This window comes from Diabrotica undecimpunctata, chromosome 1 (assembly GCF_040954645.1).
Source record: "Diabrotica undecimpunctata isolate CICGRU chromosome 1, icDiaUnde3, whole genome shotgun sequence".
Taxonomy (NCBI): Eukaryota; Metazoa; Arthropoda; class Insecta; order Coleoptera; family Chrysomelidae; genus Diabrotica; species Diabrotica undecimpunctata.
Window position 1 is genome coordinate 191,756,541 of NC_092803.1, and position 23,842 is coordinate 191,780,382.

At 35.3% G+C, this 23,842-nt stretch overlaps 1 protein-coding gene across 2 annotated transcripts in view; it reads right to left on the reverse strand.

Moving 5' to 3' along the window:
• Window positions 1–3,670: 3,670 nt before the first annotated feature.
• LOC140441853 (cGMP-dependent protein kinase, isozyme 1-like) overlaps window positions 3,671–23,842 on the reverse strand; it is a 29,612-nt gene continuing 9,440 nt past the window's right edge. The window contains exons 4-8 of one of the 2 annotated variants that reach the window (XM_072532808.1): window positions 18,217–18,513; window positions 17,448–17,669; window positions 12,226–12,465; window positions 8,373–8,624; window positions 3,671–3,910 (exon numbers count right to left, since the gene is read on the reverse strand). In XM_072532808.1, the coding sequence (XP_072388909.1) occupies window positions 3,717–3,910; window positions 8,373–8,624; window positions 12,226–12,465; window positions 17,448–17,669; window positions 18,217–18,513 (1,205 nt within the window). In that variant the 3' untranslated portion in view covers window positions 3,671–3,716. The remainder of the gene's footprint in view (window positions 3,911–8,372; window positions 8,625–12,225; window positions 12,466–17,447; window positions 17,670–18,216; window positions 18,514–23,842) is intronic. The other variant, XM_072532814.1, reaches the window with a different exon arrangement.

The following is a 23,842-nucleotide window of genomic DNA, read 5'->3' on the forward strand; positions in this document are numbered from 1 at the left end:
AAGGTAAAAGTATAAACTTTATACCATTATTTTCACATTGCTCGATAACATTGACTGTAAGATGACTGAATAAATTATCCTCAATCACTACTTTAGGGCCTTCTAAGTTTCTGAAGTAGGGCAATGCTATCGATAGAAACCAGTCTTCAAAAATTGTGCTGTCAAACCAACCATTGATCGTTCTATTATATCGTGCACCAGGAAAGCTTCCATCGGCCCATCCTTCATACATATGCTTTGTCTTGTACACTATATAAGGTGGCAATAGTGTTCCATCACCAGCAACTGAAAACATAACGCTAGTGCTCGTTTTCGACGTGTCCATCACTAGATGAGCGTGTTTTGATATTTTTCTGACCACGACTTTTACAGCTCCTGGATCGTCCGTGAAGTTGGTTTCTCGTCATAGTTTATCACATTTGATGGTGTGAGCCCTTTCAAAGACTCTCCAAGATGACGAAAATACTCTTCAACTGTTTCATAAGTGACTGCAGCCCTTACCCTTTTTGTATTCTCTGCCAATTTTACGGTGAGATCTTTATGTCGGTCCATAAATTTGAAGAACCAATCTGGTCCTGGTAAATTGTTTCTGAATCTGTTTTTTTTTGCTCTGTTAAGAAACTGCTGAACCATATACCGAATGTCAATACTGTGTAGAGGATATCCCCAGCCCGCGCACTCTAGTAGACAGTCAACCAGCTTTTTTTTCTTCCAGTTCAGAAAGAACTGGTGGCGCTCCAATCTTGAGATCTTTTTTCGAATTTTTTCTTATAAGGTGGTATAAGGTACTCCATAATTCTCAGAGGCCTTTCTTATAGACATACTCCCACTATCAACATCTTTCACTGTAAACAAAAAAAATATGTTAAAATCTAACACCAATTTGAAGAGGAGCTAGGTGATCACCAAACCACCGCCACACTCTGTGCTGCCCATAACGTTCATATCCATAAGAATTAGGTAGGTACCATCTATAAAATAACTAGGGAATTGTTGGTCGGTTTTACCCCACAAATTTCAGATTTTACAGAAAAAAATATATCAAAATTAACCCAAAAAGAAAAATCGCATAATTGGCCATGACTAATACTCTCTAAGAATTCCACAACAAAATAACACTTACCAGAAATGTTATATAGTAATCACTTTTTCTGTAGACGGAAATCTTTCCAAGTTTTGTAAAAAACTGCAGCTGTCTACACTGCAGCCACGCGACACTTTCAACCTGTTCCTTTGAGCTCACTATGTGGCGACTCATGGTACAATGAATACACAAGGTATGATATTGCGCATGACATTTGACAGCTGGCCCAGGAGTGTGACGTAGTTAAGATCGCCTGAACCACCTCGAACCCATTATTACAGCTTAACGTACACATTAATTTTGAAATTATGGTTAAAAAGTGATCTAATTTTTTTTGAAATGTTTTGTTTTGGTTATAATTGAATAAAAAATATATTTTCAGTAGCGTAAAACCTTTACTTCTCCTAGAGATTTATAAATATTCATTTTTGTTTTCATACATATACTAATAATATAAGTACTCTTTTTGTATGCAAATCCCTTGAAATTTAAAAATTTTCTGCAGAGGAAATACTGTGAATAGGTAAATAGTAGTAGATTTGCTTATTCTGATTCACTGTCACTCACTTCCAAGCAGTTTTACTAAAATAAAAACAAAATAGAGTACAATAGAGAAAAATCTGTTTTAGAATTCAATATGGTATTTTAGATGAGTTATAATGAAATTTAGTAAAATAAAAAATATACACATTACTATAACCTGCCGATTATTATATGAAAAATTTATTTATCAAACAATATAATAATATGAAAATAAGACACAAATTAGTTCAAACGCAAAACACAATAAATATCGACTTCAGACGACTTTACACCGGCAAGACAGAAAGCTTGTATAAAAACAAAAGTTCAACAATAATATCGGTTATCAATGGTGACTATTGCAAATTGCAAGTTATGAGATAATAAATATAATTTAAAGTATCTCAATACTAACTGAGTCATCTATTTTATAATAGAAAAATAATTTAGATATATGCTTATATATGTGTCTTTATACAAATGGTATTTAGTTACTATTTATTTATACTGTATAGTATTTTTTTGTAAAACTGAAAGTTTTTATTTGCCATTGTATATCTGGTTTTGTACCTTTTTCAAAGTACGCTGTGCAATTGCTTGTTGCAATAGTGACAATGAAGATAAAATCTTTAGGTTTCATACATTTCCTAAAGATAGCGTGACCAGAAAACTGTGGATTATATCTTGTTGTAGATAGGATAATTTTAATTGTAATACTGCAAGAATTTGTTATACACATTTTAAAACTGAAGATTACCAAAGAAATCTACAACAGGAACTTTTAAATTACGTTTCTAAAAAGGGTCTAAAACTCAAACCTGAGGCAGTACCTAGTCTTTATTTGCCTAAATCAACATCGGCTACCCTTTTAACCAACCAAAAGAAACGCGTACAAGGAGGCGAACACAGAGAGTCCAAAAAGTATGTTGAGCAGCTTCTTACTACTTCTAGGTCAACGATGTAAGTCTAAATCTTTATTTTTATTAATTATTAGTCATGAAACCTTAAATGGTTTTTTCATATCGATTTGTTAAGTAAGAAACTAGCTTCAGCCTGCTATGCAATTTGCAATAAGAACTGTTTCGGAGGAAATCAATTTAGCATCTTCCAAAATAACATATTTTTCTTTGTTAAATCATGTTATCATTATTAAAATATACAATGTTAACATTATTTTAAAAAATACCAAGATAATTTTATGTGTGAATATTACAAAAATGTCATTTTAAATGTTGTGCAATATTGTGTGCCCTCACTACACTCATATTCGATGGCCAGCTAGCTCATTCGATATAAATAAAGTTGACTTTGTCATTATTTATTATGATTTTGTGTTTAGTTCAGTAGGTATATATACGTACAAATTTTGTGTACCTCCATTACCACTTTTCTGTATCTTTTTAAACATCTAAAATATCGAACTCTGGAGTATAAGTTAATTAACCTGTACCTACGTGTAATAAAAGATAATTAAAACTTGTCTTATAAAGGATATATAATGTTTTATAAAGGATAAATATTATAATAACATAATTTTATCATCTCTTTATAATTACTATAATTAAATTAGCCAAATTATATAAAAAAACTTAAAATTAAAAGTCTTTCCTATACAACTACATTCAAATGTTGCGGGAATAAGCGATCTTGACTACGTCATGCGTGAAAGCGAACCGATTTTGGAACATTATGTATCATACCTTGTGTATTCATTGTACCATGATGGCGACTGGCATATCCTCGGACAGATACGAACGCTTGTTTGGCGGTAAATTCACATATACTAATAATCCTGAAAATATTAGGCAAAAAACTCTTAGCGATCGGTTTAACTCCATGTGATTGGTTTTACCCCGTTCGACGGTACTTAATAAATTAAAAGATTACATTCTTAACTACACTCCCCTTTCAGACCAAGTATTATTTATGCAAGGGAAACTTAAACACAATACCCTAAATATTATACAAGTCTACGCCCCAAAAGCGGATAAGGACGAATATGCAATTATATTACAACTTATATGGAACAATCTTTAGTTATCTAAAGAAAGAAAACTCATTGAATAGTTTTGTCTATTTTTTATTAATTATAAATATTAATGCTAATAATTTATTGAAATTCTTCATCCCAACCAGATAACTCATCTTCGGGAATATTTTTATCAGGTGTAAACATATCTGGATTTCTATTTTTTTTTGCTCTTGCCATAAAAGGAGACACCATTTCGAGATTTTGAAGCTTGCTCCAGTTAAATCCGTTAAACCATCTATGAGATTTTATCTTGGCTATTCCTTCATCCATACCTTAAATAATAAATACATATTGATGATAATAATGGATATGATGAGTTTATTTATGTATGAGAATTAAGTAAGTTCTCAAAGAGATAGCTGAACAAGCAAACGAATCTAACTTACTGGAATCTTCACTGTGAGTGATCTAATGGATCGATGTTTCAAACTTTGACCGGAAATCAAAAAGGCTAATGTAGAAGTTTAAAATTAAAATTATTATTATACATAAGCAAGGGCAGAGGGACAAGTCACTATTATGCCCAAAAACAAAGAAATTTCATTATTAACCTACTAGTAAATTACAAAATTACAAAAAAAAATAACAAAATTAAAATTTTTGGTTTCAAAGAAAAACAATATTTTAACTATAATATAAAATAGTCAAGTCTGTTTTTGAACGAGTTGGTACAGAGAGCAGACAAAATGTTATCATTAAGGTTATTCCGGCACTCAAAAACTCTATTTGGTAGAAAGTTCTGTCTTGATCTTGTAGAAAAGTTTTCTTTTTTAGTTTAAACTGATTACTTCTGATTTATAGTAAATATGTCATCGAGATTTCCAAAATTGAATTTTAATATTTCCAAAATTGAATTTTAATATTTTAAATGTTGTAATTGTCTCCGCGTTGTCGGCGAAGTTCAAAAGAAGTTAGGTTAGCCATACTAAGTCTTTTTAGATGGGGAGCCAGGGAGGGTTTTTACTGTCTGGGTTATGCGGACGATTTGGTAATTGTAGTCCGAGGACGCTTTACCAAAATACTTTCGGAGAGACTTCAAGTCGATCTGAGGATGGTGGACAGCTGGTGTGAAGAAGAAGGCCTGAAGGTTAACCCTAAAAAAACATCTGTTGTTCCCTTCACCAGAAAAAGAGCACTGCAAGGCTTACAGCCACTAGTGCTCAAGGGAGTAGAAATCCCATTCACAAGTCAGGCCAAGTACTTAGGTGTAATATTCGACCAGAGGCTGACATGGAATGCACACATTCAGAAAGTCACACAGAAGGTCACTATGGCCCTGAACACATGTAGACGAATGTGTGGTAAGAATTGGGGGTTAAATCCTAAAATGAACCTCTGGTTATACATAAGGGTTATAAGGCCCATGATAACTTATGGTTCAGTGGCGTGGTGGAACAAAACGCAACAGTCCGGGGCGATTCGATTGCTCAGTAGCACACAAAGGCTTGCATGCTTGAGTGTTACAGGAGCCATGAGAACAGCCCCAACGGACGCGCTAGAAGTTCTGCTAAACCTACCACCTCTGCATATATACATACAGAGTGAAGCCAGATCAACAGTACATCGGTTGATCCAAGGCCAAGCTCCAATAAGTATGATGCAGGGAGCTGATAACTTAAGGCTATACCAGGACATAAAGGCAGACCCCGTTCTAGGAATGCCTGTAGATCGAATGGTTACGAGGTATAGTTTTAACAAAAATTTTCAAATTACAATACCAAAAAGAGAGGACTGGGAAACTGGTCCGCCGCTAACAGCAAACTCAATATGGTATACGGACGGCTCCAAAACGGAAACAGGTACGGGGGCTGGAATATATGGCATAAAACCAAGGACGGAAGTCCGGGTATGTCTAGGAACATACGCGACCGTATTTCAAGCCGAATTAGCTACTATACACAGGTGCGCTATGGAACTAATCGGCCGAAATGTAGATAACGACTCCATCGTTATCTATTCGGATAGTCAAGCGGCTCTAAAGGCTCTCAGTTCGGTACAGGTCGATTCATGGCTAGTATGGAACTGTTTGGATGTCCTCTCTCAGGTGGGAAGTCAAAACAGGTTGACACTTGCCTGGGTGCCGGGACATAAGGGTCATCGTGGCAACGAGAAGGCCGATGAATTGGCCCGAGAAGGCGCATCTACGCCACTGGTTGGTCCGGAACCCTTCTTTGGAATCGCAAATACGATAAAAAGGGCAGCCATACACAAATGGGTGCAACAGAAGTCTCTTGAGTGGTGGAGCAACTCACCAGGGCAGAGGCAGGCCAAAAGGTTCATCAAAGGACATTCGGCTAAATTTACAGCAGACTTACTTTCGCACAGACGCAGGACTGTCAGAATGATAGTGGGTCTGTTCACTGGGCACTGTAGACTCAATAAACACTTGAGTCTCATAGGCCTGACAGAAGAGGACACCTGTCGTTTCTGTCTGGAAGAAGAGGAAACCGCTCTACACGTTCTGTGCCATTGCGAAGGTCTCGAACGAATGCGGTTTCTAGAACTCGGAGAGGAAAAACCGGAAGCACCAGGCTACATGAAAAGGCCACTATCAAGGCTGTTGAGTCTCATTAAGAGGACCAAGCTGGATGAAGTGCTTTAAAATAAGGGGGAAACACAATAGATCTGCAAAGGTCGCAGTGTATCAGGCTCTATTGGCCGCCCCATTTTCTACATTCTACATTCTCTACTAAGTCTTTCTGCATAAGAAGGTCTTCTCGGCCCAAAAGAAATTCGAGGGGCTTTTCTTTGAACGTTTTTCAATAAAGTTTTGTCTCGTACCAAATCAGGATACCACGTTGGTCCAGCGTATTCAAATATGGGTCTTACGTAAAAAGTGAGTTTACAGAATATGTAATTGCATTGAAACTCTCGAAAAACACCGAATAAGATACAGTCTGGAGTTCGTACGTTTACAAACAGAGGTAATATATGGTCGGACCAAGTTAGGCTGCTGTTTACGATAACACCAAGGTCGTTATACGAAAACACAGAATCTAATGGCTGCCAGTTAAGAAAGTACGATACAACTGTGTTATTTTTCCCAATTCGAAGCACTATACATTTTTTCGCATTTAAGGATAGTAACTACTGGGAGCACCGTTAAAATAGAGTCCAAGTCCTTTTGGAGGGTTAGCTGGTTTGTAATTGGATTGGCATATATTTTTGTGTAATCAGCGTAGAGTGATATTTTACTTAAAACATAATAAGGAACATCGCTGGTATAAACCGTAAAAAGCAGAGGTTGAAAGACAGAACCCTAAGACACTCCACTTTCCAGTAACCTGTCCTGTGAGAAAGATTCACCAATTCTAACTTTGTAATGTCGATCTGTCAGGAAATCATCTATCCAACGAAGTAAAGTACCGCGAACTCCGAAATGTTCTAACTTATGTAGAAGGTACACGGTCAAAGGCTTTAGAGAAATGTAGATAAACAAGGTCGACCGGCTGCGAACTGTTGAGGGATGGCGTCCAGTCGTTAACACAATGTAGGGGATTGGTTAGAGTCGAGCGACCAGAGACAAGAGACAAATCCATGTTGTTATGTTGGAATAACATGTTCCTGGAGAAGTAATTTGGTCATCTCCTCGGAAATAATGGCTTTCATGACTTTGACAACTACTGGCAGCAAGCTAATGGGACGATGATTGTTGGGGTTGAGTTTGTTGCCTTTTTTAAAAATAGGGGTGACGGATGCTAATTTCCTACTAGGGGGTAAGTACTTCTGGATGAAAAAAGTTTGCATAATTAACGTTAAGGGTATTGAAAGCGTGTCTGCGCATGGAAGAGCAGTACGGCAAGAGATGAAACCTTGGTGTTCGATGTTATTCATCATTGGTTAAATCGTCTCTGTAACTTGTGGTGAGAAACTGTACGACCTCATTAAATAATAATATAATTAATTGAGTTTCAGATCAAACCTAAACAAAATAAAATAAATTTAAAGTCCAATATTTAATTTAATATTGGGCGAGGTGATAAAAGAGGATAGAAAAAAAATTATTTCAAGAAAGAAACAAGGCATTTAAATATGAATGTTTTGCAGAGGACACAATTGTAATTGGACAAGTTTGTGGGGTCGCTATCCTGGTCTCCCGGCCCTCATCTTGGAAAAATAAGGGGAAACTGTTTTCGCGTAACAAATCTCGTAACAGCAACAGCAATCCTACAAAGAATTTCACATAAAGAAATTATTTGTAATAAATTAAATTGTTTATACCTTTATTTTTATTAGGCACTGTTAACTGTAAAATGGAAAATTAAAACATTAATGGCCGCTGGTAAAACTCTACGAAACCGCAAGAGATACTGGTGGGGGTTGGACTCAACAAGGTTGGTTGAATGCTTTCTCTTCTCTCTTCTTCTACGTAACGCTTCAGTACAAGAGCAGTCAACAGAGGCGCCAAAAAATAGCGTCTCTTAGGGCAGCATACTTGCGCCGTTTCTACGCAACATATACACTAACGACCATCCCATAAACCAACAAACAAAACAATTTATTTACTTTGATAATACAGTTGTGGCAGTCCAGGGAAGAATCTTTTATGAGGCCGAGGAGGAAATATTAACAAATGCTCTCGAGGATTAAGCCCTATAATTACATGACAACTATTTGAAACCAAATCCAAAAAATGTTTGTTTTCCATCTCAGAAACAAATATATCCGAAGGACATTGGATGTGAAACGCGTGGCCAGTATATCAAAAAAGGTATGAAACGTTCATTGGCTTACCTAATCTATTTTGTGGATTACGGCGACAAAGTTTAAGAACTAAATCTTTGGCTGCCGCTGGTACAAAATTTGGAAAATTAATTTTTTCGATGCCGTCTAAAATTTTTTTGAAGATTGAGCTCTCTCTTGAACCAGCGAATGGTGTTTTTCCACAGAGCATTTCGAAAGTAAAAATTCCAATTGTCCATATGTCTACTGCTCTATCATATGATTTTTTAGATGCCACTTCTGGAGCTACATATTCAATGGTTCCTAAAAGAAGGATTAGAGATTTTTATATAAATTTTAACAGATTTATTTTCTAATATACTTATATACTATTTTTCAAAGTAAAAACGTTGCACGTCACGATTTCTATAAAGTGACGTCACTTGTATTTAAAATTTCCAGAACATCAACCTTAGAGTTCAAACCCATCAAATCATCAGCACCATCAAATTTCCCTAACACAGCTGATAATACGACACCCATAAGGAAGTGCTCGATTTTTCATCGTACTCCACTGATACGGACATATTTCAAATTTCGATGACAGTTCAGTGTTTGGCAAACTTGTTTATAGTGTTGCCTCTTTTTTGGAGGCTTTTATGCTATGGACCAGCAATCCGTACATGGAAAAAGAAAGATACGAATCGAATACTATTGCTTCGGAATAGACATGGAACACGGATTAGACCCAAGCTACGAACTAAGGACATTCTCTTAGGCACAAGGACCGTGTTACGCTGGTTCAGGCCCAGAATTGTAACACATGCCATAAAACAGCTTCAAAAATATAAGATGGACGTAACAACGATTCAGGAAATAAGATGGACAGGATCGGCAAGCCTGCAAATGGAAAATTCCCTGGTTTTCTGGTCAGGAGAAGAAGAAAGGCACGAATTTGGATGTGGGTTTGTAGTTAACGGAAAACTCAAGTCTGTCATAACTGATTTCAAACCAATCAACAAGCGCATGTGCTCTCTAAAACTCAAGGGAAAATGGTTTAATCTAACCCTCCTCTCAATCCACGCACCAACGTAAGAAGCAAATGAAGATGACAAGGAGGAATTTTATGAAATTTTAGAACAACAGTACACAACGGCATCCAGAGGCGACGTCAAAATCATACTGGGAAACTTCAATACCAAACTAGGTAAAGAGGACCATCTTAGAGCGGTGATCGACACACATAGCTTACATGATAACACTAATGATAATGGATGAAGACTGGCAGAATTCGCTGTAGCCAACAATATGGTAGTAAAAACTACACAATTCCAAAGAAAAGATATACATAAGTAACCTGGGTGTCAAATGACGGAATCACACGAAACCAGGTAGACCATGTGCTTATCGATGGAAGACATTCTAGCAATATCATCAGCGCACACAGTCTGAGGGGAGCAAAAAGTGACTCTGACCACTTCCTGGTCAGAACAAAAATGAGAACAAGGCTAAAGACGAGACAGCCAATGTAACGCCAACAAGGAAACAGATGGGACATTTCAAGGCTCGATTTGCCTGATAATGAATGCCAATATCAGGCACCCAAAGTGCCGCAGCGGAAACTATAGGAAAAGAAAGGAATAACAAGAAGAAAAACCAGTGGTTTGACCAGGAGTGCGAACAAAGCTTGCATCAGAAAGCAATCAAGAGGCTAGAGTTACTAACACGCGAAATAGATGAGAACAGGGAAGACTGCAACAGAGTAAGGACTCAAACGAGAAGACTTTTGAGAAGAAAAAAGAAACAGTACCTAGAAGCGTGAATACAGCAACTGGAGAAGGAACATAGAATCGGTCAGTCTAGACAGTTTTATAAGGACCTAAAAAAAGTGAAGGGCAACACGACCAACAGTCCAAGATTTATAAAACACGATGCAGGACAATTGCTCACAGACGACGGACGAGGAGATAAGCCGCCAATGGAGAAAGTATTTTGAGCAACTCCTAAATACAGCGCAACAAAGACAGTACCAGTCAGCTGAACCTGAAATACCAGGGTCTACACTAGCTGAAGTAAAGTCCGCATTTTCGTCTGCGTATATATATATATATATATATATATATATATATGTTGAAATGATATTGTTTAAAAAAATTAATTTATAAGTTATATACTAGATAATTTTAGATATAACAAGTATTTGGTTATTTTAAGAAGTTATATACTAGAGAATTTATAAAAATTATTTATGTGAGGGCATTTTTAAGAAATTAGCATATAATAATTGTAAAAAGTTGTAATTATAATGTGGTAGATATATTTAAGTGAGCCATGTGACTAGGCAACCAACTATACATGTGAATGATAGACAGATATACATACTCTCCAAGTGACATTTTAAATAATTAGGAATATAAAGTGGGGTTGTAATAATAATGTTAGTTTAAAATGTTTAATTTATATATAGTTACTAATTTAAATGTTTATTCTGATCTGAAAAGCCTAAATGTCAACAAAATTATCAATAGAACATTAACGAATTCTCCAGAATGCAGAATTTGACCTTTGTTTATGTTGGAACATTCTGGAATAATGATTATGTCGGTGGATCGAACAGATACTTTTTTCGAGAACATCCATATAGAAGAAATAGAACTAAATCGAACATGATCTCTTACCAGATGGTTCTAGAACATCCAAAAAGATATAAATACCCGTGATTTGGATTCAAGATGACAGTTTTAGTTTTAGTAAGTCAGTCAGAAAGTTATAGTCAGAAAGTTTAGTAAGAAATATGAAAGTTGGTTGGAGTCAGTCAGTTACAAATAGTCCAATTGTTTAATATAGTGAATTAAATGAAGATTAAAAATTATGCATATATTTTAATGCACATTTATAATTATACACAAATAATTATTGAAGATTATAAAAGTATATTAGAAGAATATTGGATGGATATTGGAAGGAATTAAGATTATATTATGATTGGAGATTAGTATAAATCAACTTATAATAATTGGATATTGGTATATTGAAAAGAAGAATAAATATAAATGCTGTTTGCTGGTTTGCTTGGTGGTTTATAAATGCTGGTGAAGAAAAATATATCTTAAATTGGTAGAAGCTGATAATTGGAAAAAGTAATTTCACAAAAACAAGGATAACCGAAGTACGAAGACATTCAGTGGTGATTAGAATCTATATAGTGGAAAACAGTTCATTTAGGCATTCAGTGAAAGAAAGGTACGAAATTTTGTTAATATAATTTAGTTAGTGTCATACCAGTTTCAATTTTGAAGATAGTTTGTTTAAATTTTACATTGTCTATAAAATTTAATTAGTTTTATAAGAATATCAATTTAAAGATAGTTTATTTTAAATTTACATTGGCTAGGTTATATATATATATATATATATATATATATATATATATGTGTGTGTGTTTCATAATAGTTATAATAAAGATAATTTAAAAAATGTACTTACAAACTAATTCTTTGAGAACCGCGATAAAAACCCTATATTATTAAAAATACTTATTGCTCATCATTCAAACAAACAACACATCATAACAATATATATATATATATATATATATATATATATATATATATATATATATATATATACTACATTTTAAAAATCCAATTGAATAGTATTGTATTCTTAAACAGTTGATATTTTAAAATGTCCTCACTTATTAACTATTCTGATGTTTTGGCAACGCTGTGGGGATCTGACGTCGTAAATCTGAAATGGCGTGCACTCATTTTTATATGAAAAAGTGAAACTAAGTAATTTTTCGTTATATTTTAGAAGCTTCTCCTCAATATTCGTGAGTCGCCAACATAACAGTATTGTCGGTGGAGATATGTCTCGAAATAGAAATGTCTGAAATATAAAAACTTATCTGTAGATAACTTACCAGCAAAAGTAAAAGTCTTTTCAAATCTGGGTAATTTTTTGGCATATCCAAAATCTGTCAGTTTAAAATATCCGTTAGACGTTAATAACACGTTTTCTGGCTTCAGATCCCTAAATATAATTTCGTTCGAATGCAAGTATTCGATAGCTTCTAAAACACAGCCGACTATAAATTTGGCTTCTTTTTCTTTGAATCTTTTATCAGGGATTTCTTTATAAAGAATGTGCCATAGATCTCCAGCTAAAACAGAGCAGAATTAGATATATGGAGAATGCAAAAGTGGTACAGTAAACATGGTCTAATTTGCCCAGTGGGTTCAACTTTGCCCACTGTAAAGGTATAAATATATATATATATATATATATATATATATATATATATATATATATTTGTAAAAAAGGCAACATAGCAAAGTACCACATACGTTTACGCGCGCAGTAAAAAACATGCAGAAATTAAGGCCAGTGTGATCTAACCTGCCTGACTGAAGTGTAACGCTGGTACTGGTAAATAGTTTATAATAATTAGTAAGGTAATAAATTTGAACTTAAAAACGTTTTTTGTAGTTTTTTTAGGTTAAAAGCTAAGCACTACTGGGTATACAATAGTAGGAATATTGACTAAATTTTTGTTTGTACGTCTTAGGTATTTAGTATTGTCTTAACTGAATTTGTGTTGGAAAAGAATCACATTTTTTTTTCTTTATAAAACTAAATCCAAGTGGGCAATGCTGTCCTGACATTTGTCTCTAATTTTTGTTTTGTGTTTTTATATAAAATGTTTTTTAGAGGCATTTAAAAGGAAACTGAAGAAAGCTTTTGAGTTTTTAACACCATAAAGTTTTAATTTTTACGTAAAACAGCATGTCAGTATTTACTTAATTATTTTTTTCTTTCAAGGACTAATCAAAATGCCAAGAAAAAGCAAAAAAAAAATTCGGAGCAAGGCAGTGTGTAAACTACTCTGAAACCATGCTTGAACGAGCAGTGAGAGAGGGTTTAAGTTCCCGTCAGGCAGAGAAACGTTTTAAGGTGCCACGCAGAACCATACTGAACAAAATTAAACGAACGGATATTTACTCCATTGGCCATCTCCTTGCACTCACTAAAATAGAAGAACGTCATTTAGTGGATGTTATTATAGCAAGTGCAGAATATGGTGCTCTTTTAACAAGCCCAGACATTAGAATACTTGTCAAACAATATATAGATGTCAGAGGAACTCAAGTTGTTTATTTCTCTCACAACAACCTTCCTAGTTGTGACTGGATCAAGGCTTTTTTGTCACAGCATAAGCACATTTTAACTCATAGACACTGCCAAAACGTTAAACGATCAGGGGCAGCCCACACCGAAGAAATCATAGAGGGATATTTTAGTAATTTAAAAATAACACTTGAAAACATCGAACCTTAAAATATCCTAAATTATGATGAAACAAATTTGTCAGATGACCCTGGTACCCAAAAATGTGTATTTCGACGAGGGACAAAATACCCGGAAAGATACATGAATGCCACTAAAAGCGCAGGGTCTCTAATGTTCGCAGCTACCGCAACAGGAGAACGCCTTCCACTGTATGTCATTTATAAAGCTGAAAGATTATATGATAGATGAATAATGGGTGGCTCCCCTCATACATTGTATAACAGAACAAAATCTGGATGGTTTGATGTACTAACTTTCCAAGACTGATTTTTTAAAGTTGTTTTACCGTGGTCAACACGGGATAACAGCACCAAGGTTTTGATTGGGGACAACTTGTCCTCACATCTGAATATTGAGATAATAGAGGCTTGTCAAAGGGCAAATATAAGGTTTGTATTTCTGCCACCTAGTTCTACAGGGCTTACACAACCACATGATGTGGATTTTTTCGGCCTTTAAAAAGACCTGAAAAAACATCCTTACTGATTTAAAAACTAGTCAACCTAACTTAAATTCAGTTGAAAAAACCATCTTTCCTCAATTGCTAATAAAACTAATCGATGCGATAGAACCAAACTTTCAAAAAAATTTTCAAAGTTCATTTCGCGCAACTGGAATTAACCCACATAAAGTGCTAAAAAAGATGCCGAAGGAGAGATTTGCGAAAAGAGTAAGTTCTGAAATTGATAATGCATTATTAAATTTTTTATAACAAAAAAACAAAGGAGGTACCATTAAAAAAGGAAAAAAAAAGTTGCTTAATACTGAACCCGGTGAATCAGTTCAATTTAAAGAATTTAATTAGACTCAAGAGGGAAGTGGGAACGAGGATTTAGAAGGAGAAATATAGCTGGAGATGAATGACGACGAAAATTTAGCAGAAAAAAATGAAGATAGAGATGAATGACAGTGAAGATGATAAGGGTGAGAAGGCAAATGAATCACATGAAAGAGGGCAGGATGAAGTGGTTGAAAATATAGAATCTGATAGCAACATCGAATGGAAAGTATTTCCATCGTAGATGGAAATAATCTAAAAATTGGTACTTTTGTGGTGGTCCAATTTCCTAGAAAAAAAACCGTTAAACATTTCATCGGGATTATAATAGAAATTTTGAAGACATTAGAAAAATATTAAAGGAACCGTTCAAAACTAGAGGAGGATATTTTTCTTTTAAAGAAAATTTAAGTTGTTTTCAGTTATAACTTTTCTTATGTTTTTTTTTATAAAAGTGTACTAATTTTTCTTGTATTTTTGTAATAAAAGTTTTTTTTATAAAAAACTCAGAAAAATAGAGCTTTTTTGTTCTAGTTTTTATTCAAAAATAAAATTCAAAACGTATTATCAAAGTAGTCATATTATGTTTCAAAGATTGTGATAAAAAATGATAAGTGAATTTTCTGTTAATATCTCGCGAGTTCTCAAAATAATTTTTGTATTTATTTATATGTGCTAAGAAAAGAAATATTGAAATAAAACTGAAATATGCTGGGCAAAGTAGGCCATGTATACGGTAAATAATATTGTTTTCCTAATCATCATACATACCGAACATACCGGTAACACACCGAACAGTATAAATAATTTATTGGGCACTAATTTTTCAGCGAATAATAGTGTGATTCATTTTAAATCTATAGTAATAGTTTATAAAATTTAATTTGAATGGATGAATTAATTTAATTGAATAGCTTAATGTGAAACAATGACAAGCCACACCTGAGTTCAAAAAGAGTTAGTGCTATGATCGGTTAAAGTAATAGTATAACAAGCCACTAAAAATTTATTTGCAAATATTGCACGAGAGCAATATTTTTAACGAATTCTGGAACCTCGGTTCATGGGAGTTACAAAATAGCTACTTATTCGGATGTATAGATATTGTTAAGAAGAAAAGGTCCTACCGAAAGAAGAAAAAACATCAAGAATCGCATAGAAAGAGCAATGCAGTCTACTCCATTAATGTTAATGGTGAAACTACACGTGTCTGTAAAACAGAATTTTTAAATATCCACGGACTTCAAGCTTCTAAGGGCAGAGTAAATAACATTGTTCACAAGAAGATAGAAGAAAATCTAGTGCCAGAAAGAGACAACAGAGGAAAGCATACAAACCGTGTGAACAAAATATCCGATTCTGAAATACTAAGTGTTAAAAACCACATACATTCGATTCCAAAGTATCAAAGTCACTACAGTCGACACAAGAACATGAATAAAGTTTATCTGGATCATAACATGAGTATAGCCAGTCTCTATTTGGATCGATATGTCCCTTGGTGTACAGAAATGGGAATTGAACCAGTGAAGGAGCATACTTACCGTAAAATATTTTGTACCGAGTATAATATTGGATTCAAGCTGCCAAAATCAGATACTTGCAAGACATGCGACGAAATTAATATCCAAATAGAGTCAGCAAAATCAGAAAAAAATGATTATAGCGAATTAACAACAAGACTTAACTTGCACAAGTGTAAGGCTCAGGCAATGCAACAACTACTGAAGAGCGAAACAGCCCAGTCACAAATTGATAACAGGACATGTATTATATCGTTTGACTTGCAGCAAGCGTTACCGATTCCCAAATTAACCACTGGTCCTGCATTTTATTGCAGGAAAATCTGGATGTATAATCTAGGAATCCATGATTGTACGGAAGACGCTGGTCATATGTTTGTCTGGACGGAAAACATTGCAAAAAGAGGAAGTGATAAAATTGCATCAATACTCATAAAATTTCTAAGCTCAAAGATAGGTGAAGTAGAGCATCTCGTTTTCTTCACGGATAATTGTCTCGGGCAAAACAAAAACTGGCTTTTAATGTCTTTATGGTTCCAGCTAGTGAAGGAACAAAAGTTTAAGTCTATTACACACCATTTTTTAGTCAGCGGACACACTCACCTTCCCTCCGACAGGGATTTTGCTCTTATAGAAAAACGACATAGAAAGTATGCTCCGCTTGTGTACTCTCCTGAGGAATGGCAAAAAATTATAAAAGAATCTAATAAAAAGAAGCCCTTCAACTTAACTGTTATGAAGCAGGAAGATTTCCTCAATGTACAACCACTCTTAGAGAACATTAAAAAGAGTACTCGCACTGATGACCAGCAATCTTTGGATTTTTCCAATGTTTTTTCCTTTTTGTTCAGGAGTGATAACAGACAAGCATTTTACGTTAAACATTCTGTGAATGGTACCTACAACCCCGTTAGTGTTGTCAAGAAGGGACGTCCTAATGTGCTTACTGTATCTGCTTTAAAACAGAAGTATATTGAGCCCATTCGGATTGCAAAAAAGAAACTCGAAAATGTAAGATCATTATTACCCTACATACCTTCAGTGTATCATCCATTCTACAAGAGTTTACAAGAGGATGTCAGCCCTGATGTTGCTGATGAGGTCGCCGAGTTGGTTGATTAAATAAGATGTTGGGTACTTATCATTAATGTAATAATGTAACAAGCCACATTTTTTTTTAAATAAAGACTGCTTTTATCTCAACTTTGGAGTAATTTTATTAATATTGTTATAAATATAGTTCCATAGGGCAACATGCACCCACATATCTAAATTAAAACAACAAAAGTTGTTACTGGATTTTATAATATTATTTTTAACATTCAAAGTCAAATATCTCACTTTTGCCTTTTTGAGGCTTGTCATTGTTTCACATTAAGCTCTTCAATTGTATTCTTTCCGTACACTCTGTATCTTATCGATTATTATATAAAATATCTCGTAAGTTTTGCGCCAACCTCCAATAATCTACCCTAATTTGCAACATATATTTACCTAGACAAGCCTCCAGTAAGTAATAAACAAATTTATTATCCCTAAATGTCTTGTACATATCTAAAATAAACGGAGAAGAACATTGGATTTGTTTTCTTTCATTAATGGCATGTTGTTGTCGCATGTCTCGGACGACATCAATCTTACTCATGTATTTTAGGGCGAACAATTTATTAGTTTCATTGTGTTTGACCAATTCGATGCGACCAAATCCACCTATACCTAAAACAAACAACAAATTTTAGCCTTGAAATATCTCAAATTAGCTGTTCTACCCTTGACTGACATGTAGAAGTCAAACAACAGAATTTTGATAAAAGTTAAGTGGCGCCCTTTTTCTATCTTATCTTTGGTAATTTTAACCATCTATCTTTTTGTTTATTTTTGTATCTTTTCTAATATATCTTATCCTGTCCTATCTTTACTTATTTCGTCCGTTGAACCCATTCCCGCTTCCAAAAGCTAGTTTCGAACCCACGACTCGCTATCCACCAACCATCTGGCTGCCGTCCACAGTGTCTCCATTGGTGACCTTTCTAGCACCATCCAAAAAAGGTTTCCGAGGTTACAACACCAGTAACCGACTGGAAACATGCTCATTAATCAAATTGTGCAATTTTAAACCAGTGTCGCTTTGTGAAAATTGTTGTTTTAGACTGGTTGAAGTATCGACCAGTAACCTATAAAGTTAAAGTCTAAAATTCAAAATCAAAGTTTAATTTGTTTAAAAATTTAATATAATATAATTATTTATACAAGCAATACTTACCCAAAGTAAAACAAATTTTTAAATCATCCAGTTTAATATCCTGATAAATATTAGGCTTTGCTACGGACAATTTTGGTGGAATAACTTTAAGATATTCCGTTAGTTCAAAGAAAGATTTTCTGGATAATGTAAGACATTCCACCAATGGGGGATTAGCAGTCACAGTAGCCTGCCTACAGGTTTCTTCCAACAGAGCTCGCTCACCGAAGCAGTAACCTTTCCCGTGAGTTTGGATAAAGTTTTCACCTTTCTTTGTTACCGTCACCGTTCCCGCTCGAACGATATAAAATTTGTCACCTAAAAATATTATTTGTGTATTACACTAGGACCGAATTGGAAACAAAAAATTGACCCTTTAATATCGACGATACCGTTGTAGTTGTAGACAATCTGAAAGTTAGGCTTTCGGACTTAACCTAAATGTAGGAAAAAAAGTGGTTGGCGGTCTCAAAGACTAAAAACATCAGGGGCATATTGGAAGTGAATGACCAACAATTAGAACGGGTTCAATCCTACAAATACTTAAGTTGACAGTTTAATGAAAACTGGGATAACATGCAAGAGATTCGTGCTAGACTCGAACAGGCAAGGACATCATTTATCAAAATGAAACCAGTTTTGGAAAAACTGGAAAAACTGGCAGCCAGCAATGATATGTAGCCAGCTGGAAATAAGGGCATGTTAAAGGAAAGAGGTAAAGCGGTAAAATTCTGATTGAGAGCCATAGCATCGACCAAGTAATAGCTTACAAATATCTAGGGCATGAGATTCCCTTAGGCCCAGATAATCAGACAACTGAAATACAAAGAAGGATAGGTCTCCCATGGACTGCCTTTGATAGATTGAATAACATTTTCAAGTCTATTATTCCAGTTTGTTTAGAAGGAAAGGTTTTTAACCAGTGCATTTTACCGGTTCTTACATATGGTGCAGAAACACCGACTCTGACAAACAGAACAATAGATAAAATAAGAGTTACACAACGCGCTATGGAAAGATCAATATTAGGTATTACCATCAGAGATAAAGTACCAAACCTAGAAATAAGAAGAACTGGAGTCACAGATGCAGTTGAAAAAATAGCCATGGCTAAATGGACTTGGGCCGGACATGTTGCCAGATTAACGGATGATAGATGGACCAGAAAGATTATGGAATGGCGACCAAGACAAGAGGCATATAGAAGCAGAGGACGACCACCGACTAGATGGACGGATGATATCAAGCCCATCACCACAAACTGGATGCAAGAAACTCAAGATAGAAATAGGTGGAAAATTTTACGGGGGGCCTACGTTCAGCAGTGGACAAATATAGGCTAATTGATGATGATGATGAAAGGAAAGAGGGATTATTCAGTTTAGACCTTAGAATCTGTGTACTGGTGGCGACGTACATCTCTCCAAACATCACCGAGGAACTATCAAAACACCGTTGACGATATAGAGAACCGAATATCCGGGAAATATAAGTTATTAATAGCAGGATACCCCAATGCAAAGTTAATACTTTGGGGAGCACAGGCAAACGATAAAAGGGGAGACACATGGGTTGAAGTAATTCAAGCTATGAACTTGGTCGTATTAAATAATGGAAAGCTAACATTCGAATTAAAAGAAAAGTAGAAGAATGGGATACAGGAGAAGAGGAAATATTCACATATCATAAATATATCATGTACAAAATAAAGGAAAACATAAAAAAATCAAGAGACGGAAGACAAATCAAATTCAATGACAAGAAAAAACTAAAAGTAGAATTACAAAGAATGGAGAACACCCAAATAATGTTGAAGCTGGATATGCCAAAATTAAGGAGCTAGCCGAGAAATGTTGGCAAAGAGAAAGAAGAATGAGAACCCGCCCATACTAGTGGACAGATAACATAGAAGTAATAAGAAGAAATTACAACGAATTAAGAAAAAAAGTCACAGAAACACAAAAAAAGAACCGACTAGTAGAAAAGGAGGACGATAGACTACAAAGAAACAACTAACCAGAAAAATAAACAGCTAAAAGGGAAGTTGCTGGAAATAACTATGCGAAAGTCTGGAAAATAACATCTGGAGGGACGCAGATAAGATTGCAGCAAGAGAACTAAAAGGAAACACCTTTTTAAATAAAGGACAGCCGCAGAAGAAAATAGCTAGAGAGGCACCAACAAATGGCTTCACAATAGAAGAGATGATGGAAGCAGGAAAGGCACTAAAGATTGTGAAGGTACCCGTTTGAAAACGGCTGAATGGGTGAAAAACATAATAGACGACCTCCTTAGAAGACATAAATTAACCACGGTATGAAAAGCGGCAAATCTTATCCTCATCCCTAAACCTGGGAAAACAATAAAAGAACCGAGTGCTTTTAAGCCAATATGCTTGCTAAATACACTTGACAAGCTATTCGAAATCCTCATAATGTCAATGCTCGAAAAAGAAATAGAAGAGAAGGAAGGCCTGTCGGTCCGCCAGTATAGGATCAGAAAAGGCTTATCTGCCATAGATGCTATAAACATGGTAAGTTTATAGGTTAGTAAGGTATAAAGAAGCATGCAGGGATAAGTGGTTGGTGATACTCTTCCTAGATATCAAGAATGCATTCAACAATTAGAAGATAATCATCAGAAAGAAGAACTGGAAATATCCCCATATCTGCAGAACTTAGCAAGGGATTATTTCACAGATAGGAGCATTAATATAACTAAAGATGACACAATAAAGACATCTGAGGGAGTATCACAGGGCTCGGTCCTAGGTCCGCTGCTCTGGAATAAACTCCATAATGATACACTGGAGATAAACCTAGGAGAAGAAATTCAGGCAATTGCCTGCGTAGACGACCTGGTCATACAAATGGAGCACTTCGAGTAAGGGTCTATAATGGATAGGGCAAACACAGCCCTTAAACTAGTTTGGATGTGGCTAGAGGGGAGAGAACTGACGCTAGCCCCACAGAAGACGAAGGCCATAATTTTCAAGGATCCAAAAGTGAGAGCTAACAATAGTAATTAACGGAAACAATAGATGTGAAAAAGGGACTACGCCAGGGAGACGCTCTATCATGCATCTTGTTCAACATCGTGCTCGAGAAAATACTGAGGGACACAACAGTCAATACACGAGGAACAATCATTAATAAAAGCATGCAAATACTAGCATTTGCAGATGATGTTGACATAATCGCAAGATCAAGAAGAGAAATGATAGAGGCATACAACCAAATAGAACGAGCTGCACAAAATAGTGGTCTTAAAATCAATCAGACCAAAACAAAATATATGCAGGTAAGAAAAAACGCAGAAATAAGGCAGCCACAAAATATAACAATAGGAGAATACAACATAGAGGAAGTAAAAAACTTTATATACTTGGGATTCCTAGTCACGTCTGATAATAACGTTACGGAGGAAGTGAAGAGGCGAATATTTATTGCAAATAAATGTTACCATGGCTTAATTAGACACCTAAGATCAGATAACGTCGCAAGAAAGACAAAATGCCAAATATATAAAACCCTAATAAGACCGGTACTCACATATGGCTCAGAAACCTGGACACTTACTAAAAGAGAGGAAACGTTGTTAGCCACCTTCGAAATAAAAATCTTGCGACACATATATAAAGGCACAAAAGAAAACGGAATATGGCGAAGACGATACAACTCTGAACTATACAAAATATACCAGGATCCGGATATTATAACATTCATCAAAATAGGACGGCTGCGTTGGATAGGACATGTAGAAAGAATGGAAGAAGGCGAAATACCAAACAAAATATTCAAACAGATGCCAGTAGGAAAAAGAACAAGAGGAAGACCGAAACTGAGACTCTTAGAACAAATAGAAAATGATATAACAACCTTAAAAATAAAAAAACTGGAGAAAAAAAGTACGAAACAGATCGGAATGGAGAAGAATCCTAGAACAGGCCAAGACCCAAAAAGGGTTGTCGAGCCAGTGATGATGATGATGAAAAGTGAGAGCGCATATCTCCTTCATTTTGGCAGGAGAAAATATCCTACCTGTCAAGAAAGTCAAGTGTGTGGGCGTAATATTGGATACCAAACAGAGCATCGGTGAATACATAATATATACTGCGAAAAAAAGCCGATCAAGAAACAACAAAGCTAACAAAGATCATGCCAAACGTAGGAGGTCCGGACCCGCCAAACTCGCAAACTAAATTATGTTATACAACTTTTATTTAAACCATTTTTCTCTAAAATGTGTAAGAAACGATTTGAAGGTAAAAAATGCTTTATTTTTTCACTTTTTATGATAGAGAAAAACAAAACAAAATCAGCTGAACGTCTTTAAGGATTTGTTACCAGCTATTCCTCATATAAACATAAACGTTCTGTGGAAAACTATTAAAGAACAAATGAACAATGTAACGGAAAAACATCTAAAAGTAACACCTAGAAATAACAAACAGGAATGGATGACAGAAGAGATTTTACAATTAATGAACAAACGAAGAGAATCCAAAGGAAAAAATGACAAGGACGGAGAATACAAAAGACTAAATAGAATAATTCGAAAAAAAATAACCGAAGCAAAAGAGAAATGGCTGGAAACAAAATGCGTGGAAATAGAAGAACTACAACAAAGGCACGATTTTTTTAATTTACATAAAAAGGTAAAAGAGTTTACATCGACTACCAAGAGAACGACTTTTCACACCATGCTGAACACGGATGGCAAACTGCTAGAATCAACGGAAGACAAACTGAAAGAATGGGAAAACTATATTAAAATTCTTTTTCACGACATACGAGAAAAACCAAGATTGGAAAATAACAACGAAGGGCCAACAATTCTGAAATCTGAAATCATAAATGCAATTAATCGTCTTAAAACAAATAAAAGCCCAGGTCCAGACGGAATATACCCAGAAACGTTAAAATTAATCAGCGAAGAAAATATCGAAATATTTGTCCTTTTATTCAATCGCATTTATGATACAGGTAAAATACCCCAAGATTGGCTGGAGTCAATATTCATCCCACTACCAAAAAAGCCAAACCCACAACACTGCAATGAGTTCCGTCTGATAAGCCTTATGAGTCATGCAGTAAAAGTCCTACTAAAAATCGTACATAATCGTATCTATAGAAAGTGCGAAACAATCATCGGAGACGATCAGTTTGGATTCAGAGCCGGCATGGGAACGAGAGAAGCCCTGTTCAGTTTACTAGTTCTCGCCCAAAAATGCTACGACCAACAGAAAGATATATTTATATGCTTTATAGACTTCGAAAAAGCATTTGATAGAGTAAGACACGACCTACTATTAGAACGGTTGCAAGAAGTCGGTTTAGATGGAAAAGACATCAATATCTTAAAAAACTTGTACTGGAACCAAAACGCCAGAGTTAGGATCGAAGGTTCCACATCCGCAGAAGTAGAAATTAGGAGGGGAGTTAGACAAGGATGTGTTCTGTCGCCTCTGCTGTTTAATCTTTACTCCGAGTTTCTATTTAAAGAAGCATTGGAGGATTCCAAGGATGGAGTCAAGGTGAATGGCGTAAATATCAACAGTATCAGATACGCCGATGATACAGTGTTAATTGCGGATTCCGACGTAGGTCTACAACGACTCATCGACAAGACCAACTCGACCTGTGAG